The sequence below is a fragment of the Epinephelus moara genome, chromosome 1 (genome assembly GCF_006386435.1).
Source record: "Epinephelus moara isolate mb chromosome 1, YSFRI_EMoa_1.0, whole genome shotgun sequence".
NCBI classification, from domain to species: domain Eukaryota; kingdom Metazoa; phylum Chordata; class Actinopteri; order Perciformes; family Serranidae; genus Epinephelus; species Epinephelus moara.
The window spans coordinates 41,107,723-41,114,688 of NC_065506.1; the positions used below are offsets into that span (position 1 = coordinate 41,107,723).

Here is a 6,966-nt window from a genome sequence, read left to right on the forward strand (position 1 = left end):
TGGTGGAGACGTGCTGTGTTTTTTAGGCGTAAAAAGGCAGCTCTGGTTATTTGATTTGACTTGAAGTACCGTATGCCCCAGCATGTACATCCTTAAGCAGAGGCTGAGCTGGAAGCTAAAGAGGACAGAGTGTTTGCAGTCAGGGCCCTGAGGCTCTGGAACAATCTGCCCGAGGATATCAGGTTGGCTGAGTCAGTTTTGTTTTTTAAATATGTTCTTAAAACATACTTTTATCAGAGAGCCTTTCCTGATTTGCCTCGACTTTAAATTTCCTTTGAACTTCCTTTCTTTCCTCAGTTTTTATGAACCAAATTGTTTTTTATCTGTATATTTTATAACCTGTTAGTCTTGCTTGCCACCACTAGATGGCACAAGCACAGCTGTAGAGAGACTGTGCTGTACTGTAGGAATGTTGGTTAACCATTAACTGCCCTTTAATATTACTGCTGACCAGTAATCCTTATGATAATTGCTGTATCGTAGGCAACTGGACTTGCTTGAGTTTCTTGAAGACATTTCACCTCTCATCCTCATTACAAGCCTCTTGGATGAGAGGCGAAACGTCTTCAAGAAACTTAAGCAAGTCCAGCTGTCAACGATATAGCACTTGGGATTACCATGACCTGGATGAATGAGAATCTTCACAGAGCTGCTGACCAGTACCACAGGTTCTGACGCTGATTCCCTGTGGACACTCTGGTCTGACCACAGCACACATGTGTGAGCCTTGGTGCCTGTACCTCCTCTCTAAAACTAAAGCAGATTGTGCATTTGCTGACCCTAAACTCTAGAACAACTTTCCTGCAGACATGAAGATCGTTGTGTCAGTAACTTCCTTTAAATCTCTGCTTTACAAACTCATTTATTCTCTAAACTCTCTGTGATGTACCAATCAATTTTTCTCAGTCAGTGATTATTTGTTGATTGTGAAGCACTTAGTCACTTTGCTTTGAAAGTGCTACACAAATAAAGGCTATAATTAGTGTTATGATTTAAAAGGCACCAGAAGTCTTTTAAGGACACTCTGCGTTTAGAGTCATTATGTTGGCACCCTCAGTTCAAGTCTGAACAAGCAGTATTTACATGCCTGTATGTATGTTGAAACTTGTCTGAGATAGATTAGTCTATAATACAGAGAGTCCACGTAGAGTGAGGTGAAGACCAGTTTGAACATAGAACTAACTGTATATCGTTTCTCCTTCTTGTTCGGGTTTTTCTCCTGGATTTTTTTCACCCTTATGAAGTTGATGTAGCTGAAATCATCCAGGGGAGTTAACACCTACCGATGTCTTTGGCTTTGCAAGCGATCGGCCTGCGCAGCTCCATGACAAACTTCTTGGCATCCAGGCGAATCTCGATGATGTTATTCAGGAGAGCGAAGAGCGGAGCCAGAGGAAAGGAGGCCACGAAAAGAGTCACCATCCCAAACTGGATGACTAAAGACACAGACGAGAAATTAGCAGAAGTTAGTGGATGTGCACATGCTTTGCTTTTAAAAGGGAAACTGGGTGAAATGTATGAGGCCAAAAGACTGTTTGAATGCTCCACTGCTGCTGTGTACATGTAAAATAACCGAAAAATCTACTTCATTTCTGCTGTGCACATGTTCAGATGAGTATCTCTGAAGAGTTATAGTTTTCCTGATGGAAAAGATGGAGCTACTGTGCAGCTGGGCTGATGAGATATGCAGGTTGGAGCTCTGAGAGCTGCAGCCGAGGTGGAAATCTCAGGTAAACTAAAGCTGCATTCATTTCTCTGGTCACTCGGGAGCAGCACAACACACTAAAAACACACATTTTATCACCCTTTAAAGGAATCAGTTGCCCACTGACACATCCAGCTGACACAGAGCAACATTAATATTCCTTTGGAGTCGTGTTTCTGGAACGATGATGAGAAATCTCCAGCAGCCAGATATTTCCATGCTTGTCATAATGATACAGTTTCATGAGGTTGTTGAGGCTCTCCCTTGGAGAGGCAATCAAGAAAAAAATAGTGACTACAGAGAGAGTGATGTTGAATTTGTTATCTTGGAACATTGAAGTAATAACGTTGAAGACTTTAATTTAAATAATGCCTGTTATAAGTCATTACGTAGCGCTAAATGGGTAGCACAATGGTGACTAAGCCTATGGCCGCCTGATGAAAGCCGCTGCATTTGCATTATTACCAAGTGGCTTTCTCTGGCAACATTTATTCATTCATTCATTTTCCATAACCGCTTACCCTGTCAGGGGTTGCATGGGGGCTGGAGCCTATCCTAGCTGACACTGGCCAGACTAACACAGGGCTGACACATAGAGACGCTCACACTCACATTCACACCTATGGACAATCTAGAGTCACCAGTTAACCTGTATGTCTTTGTACTGTGGGAGGAAGCTGGAGTACCTGGAGAAAACCCACGCTGACACAGGGAGAACATACAGACTCCAGGCCCTGTCACTGCGGGGTTCAAGATGGCAGCCATCTCTGCCAAGTCAATCTGCAGCTGATCCCGAGACAAAAGTGGACAAGGTCCAAAACCTGATCACATTTTATGGTCGGAGCTTGTTTGTTTTTTGAGATTGGGACTTTATTATTGTTGACAATGTTCAGTTTTTTTCTACTTATCGGGTCCTACTGATCCCAAATAGCTAGGAAAAATTAAAAATGCATACGAAACAAAGGTTCGGCTCTCAGGAGGATTTGCCAGTTTTTCACATGCGTGAAAACCTGTTAAAAATAGGCGATAGATGCTGTATGCCTTTTCTTTTCTTTTTCTGGTGTGTCGTGTTTGATGTCACAAACCCCTCTGGAAACAAGTTTAGTAAACAAAGCAGTATATACACCAGTGAAAATGTTAGAGTAGAGGTGGGTTGTTACAGTAGTAGTTGCAGAAAGAAAAAAAAACTCTATTAGGAGCTGTGCCTTGCCAAAATAAATCAAAACCTATATGACCGGACCATGTGGGAATTCAATTTCAAAGGACAGACACAGGAAGTGGCCACGCTCAGCAGTCGGACAGGAGTCAGGAGTCGGGCTTCATCGTTTTATGTAGCTAACATGTGCTTGGTTTTCACAGTTTGCACGTTGAGCCGTCTGCAGAGTTGGTGCTAAATGTCTGTGGGTTTGTCACTATGAGTCCTTTCACGACTCCTTTCACTTCACACGCAGACATTTGATCCACTTTCAGCTTATATCCAGTGACAGTGGCTAATAATATCCATGACATTTTCAAATACTGTATTTACATGATCATTTTGTGTTTACCACTGAAACAATGCAGAAGACAGTCGATCCATACTCATTAGTTTGAAAGGTTGAATGATCGATATGTTCATATACTATAACTCACACAGGCACAGAACAGTTTGTCACACCTGTCTGACCCCGAAATACTACAATCAATGCCGAGCCATTTGAGAAGTGATTTGTATTGCTCTGTTTGGACGAGAAGGCGGAGTCAGCCCTTATTGAACCTGTCATTCATTTTTGTGGCTGGGACACCTTATACGCTCTACATCTGTCTTGATCCAGGGTTTTTATTTTTTACTCTTATCTCTAGGATTTTGTTTGTCAGATTTTCTGTTTGTATTCTACCTTGTTTCATGTTTGTTCATGTTCAAGCTGTTTCCTGTATTTTGTAGATTCACTCCTTAGTTACTCCATTTATTTCCTGTCTTTGTGGGTTTTCCTGCTTTGGTCTTTGGGCCTTTCACTCCCACTTAGTCTCAGAGTGTCGCTCCATTTGTGGTCACCTTCACAGCTGAGCGGTAGGGGATAAATACAGGCAAGATGTGGGACAACCTTCTCTCTATTTGGTGGACAGAGGAACTGTCGTAACCATGAAGAGGAATAAAACTCAATCCAAGTTTATGTTTTTCATAATGGAGAAAATTAAAACTTTCTCCCATTCTTTATTCTTCATATGGACTTGTAGAACTTGTATTTAATCTGTATGTGCTGATATTGTTTCCTTAATTTGTGTATATTATATTTTTATCATTAAAAGAAATAGATATAAAACTTACTTTTTGTATTTGTAAATACAAAATCAATCAAATGAACGTGACTGTGTTCTAGACAATAGAGAAGGATCTAATTCATCCTAAATACAACATAACCTTTAAGATGTTAACGTCTATCTTAGTTTGAGCATTTGTAAGGATAGTCACGTAACTTTATTTGTACGGAGCGTCTTCCATTACAAACACAATATGGCATTGCACATGGTCAGTAACTCAGCATCGGTGCAGGCTCACTGTCGGAGGGTTTTATAATTCACTTCCACTCATAGCTTGTTGGTTTAGGGTTGGCGCTCGATGTGGGGGACCCAGTGAGAGTGGGTAGGGAGAGGGTGTTGGGGGTAGTTTGGGCAAGGCCCTTTGTCAGCTCCCCCCTGATTAGTTTCACTCACCTGTTCTTAGTTCTCCTTCAATTAGTGCCATTCCCTCGTTTACCCAGCTACACACTGTGTTAGCCTCTTTGGTCCTTCCCTGCTCCTGATTTTTTCCTAATCAGCTCCCTCCCTGTTCTTCTGCCTCATCAGTTTATTCCCCTAACCTAAGCATCTCTGCCCTTCTTCTCTTCTTCTACACTTCATCCCCCCTTCATCACCTGACTAGTTTGTATTAATGCCCTGATTTTCAGTTAGTTCAGTCTTTGTTGGAGCCTTGATTTGGTTGCGTGATGTTCATTTGGTGGTTCCTGGAATAAAGCTGGTTCTTGTCTCCTGTGTTTGGGTCCACCTTCTCTACACCACATCTTGTGCAATGCTCAGTGTGCACTGAATCTGTGATTTGTGTGATGCAGCGGTTGGATTTACACTGTCCATCAGAGAGTTAGTTATGCAAGACTGGTCACAGCTAAAGATGGAATGCAGCTACTGAAGCAACCTTTCTTCTTAATGATATTGATCAAGGACATGAAGAAATAAGAGGGTTGAGCTTGATGAAGCATTAACCCTCCCACAATAGTGCTGGGATAAGCCTCCCCCACTTTTGTTCTATAGATCTCCTTCCCTTGTGAGCTCAACTGCTTAATAACATAGATCCAAAAAGAGTAATTACATGACCGCAACAGTCGCGAGCTCCGAGCAGCTAAATTAAAGCAGGCACTTTAATCTGCTTAGTTTTAATAAACACACATGTAGAAAAATCTGTGGTGCACATGAAGATCTATCTGAGGTTTCCACACCACCGATTGATAATCTGCGAGCTGTGAAATTGGGTTTTAATCTAATTAGAGGTCACCACAGTGTACCTCAATATGGACATTAATTTGCATTTCAGCTCTCAAGGATATGTGTGCTATCTAACAAATAGTGCTGAAAGGAGCTGACATTTGCGATGTCAAGCAAAGGTCCGGCACGACACAGGAGCAACTTTACACAGGAGTGTGTTTGTTGGTACAGAGAAACTGAGCATTAAGATAATTGTTTCAAAGTGCTCGCAGCCATTATGCTTATTAATTTTGACCTCAACATGACGTGCTCTGCAAAGGTCAGGGTGTTAAAGAGGTTGATATTAACACAGAGCGCGAGCACTTCTTCGGGATCTATTTTGGAATCCGAACAGAAGACACCAGTCTGACACAACAGACGAGGATCAGGACCTTTGCTGTTAGTAATCACCAGGCAAGCTGGAAAATGCATTACTGAGGAGGACGAGCAGCATCAATAAGGATAAAACACAGACGTGGTTATATTAAATGTTCGGCACATGATTAAATCACTAAAGCCACAAGTCTGAATGACGTTCAATAACCTGTGCAGACCAAACAAAACACAACAGAGCAGCAGTGTGTATGTCATCACAACCTGTTCTCATTCGGCAGTTTGATCAGTGGCCGTCAGCATCTGATTCCAATGCACAAGGTGTCTTTAAAGATGTACTGGCCTTTCAACTAGTGAGATGGATCGCCAGTTTGGTGCTGAGCTGGGCGATTGTGGTGAAGAGAGAGCTGAGCCAGTAGGCAAAGCTTTCGATTTACTGGTCCATCTACGCCCCAACCCTCACCTATGGTCATGAGCTCTGGGTAGTGACCCAAAGAATGAGATTGCGAATACAAGTGACCGAAATGAGGTGGCTGGGTTCAGCATTAGATATAGGGTCAGGAGCTCGGACATCCGGAGGGAGCTTGGAGTAGAGCCGCTGCTCCTTCGCGTCGAAAGGGGTCAGTTGAGGTGGTTCAGGCATCTTATCAGGATGCCTCCCAGGCACCTCCCATTAGAGGTGTTACAGGCATGTCCCACAGGTGGGAGGCCCTGGGGCAGACCCAGAACACGCTGGAGGGATTACATATCTCATCTGGCCTGGGAACGCCACAGGATCCCCCAGATCACACCAAAGTGTATCATGAAAGTTGACTGTTCAACTTGAAGCATTCTCAGTCGACTGAAGGTACTCTGACTAATGATTTGAATCTCCGACGTTCAAGGGGACGCCCGAGTAACAAGTGGACATTGACGTGCCAGGAAAACTAGTGCTTGAGGGTTACCTAGAGGATCATAGTTTGAAGCCTGAGGCCACTGACCAAGCTGCTGTATTTGAGGAACTGAGTGAGAATGTGTTGGTTGTGTACGTTAAAGCATTTGTTTACAGCTGCGTCATGTTTAGACTCACTCATCTCCATGTACTCGGGGCTGAGGCCAATAAAAGGACCCAGGATGTGGTCTTTCTCGTGGGGTAGCAGGGTTTTGTTCAGCGCCTCCTCTTGCTTCGAGTCCAAAGTCGACTTCCTCCTCCGGAGCAGTTTCTTCAGCTTCCTGTAAACACCAACAGCCGAGGATGGAAATAAAACATTTAGACTTTTCACTGGGGCCTGATGTTTGATAGAGTCCAGATTTCGCCTTAGTCATTAGTTCAAGGTCCACACAGTTTAAGATATTCATCGTCATACTTGCGTTTAGCCATGTTGTTGAGCCAGTTTGCTGTCTCTGTTAAGTTGCTATCTGTTAGTCACTCACTCTACAGCAGGAAAAAG

General features: G+C 43.1%; 1 protein-coding gene across 1 annotated transcript in view; it reads right to left on the reverse strand.

Annotated features, from left to right (window-relative positions):
• Nucleotides 1-1,272: 1,272 nt before the first annotated feature.
• Nucleotides 1,273-6,966, reverse strand: part of LOC126394345 (anoctamin-1-like) — a 101,711-nt gene continuing 96,017 nt past the window's right edge. The window contains exons 19-20 of the mRNA XM_050051115.1: nt 6,606-6,748; nt 1,273-1,436 (exon numbers count right to left, since the gene is read on the reverse strand). Coding sequence (XP_049907072.1) covers nt 1,273-1,436; nt 6,606-6,748 — 307 coding nt within the window. The remainder of the gene's footprint in view (nt 1,437-6,605; nt 6,749-6,966) is intronic.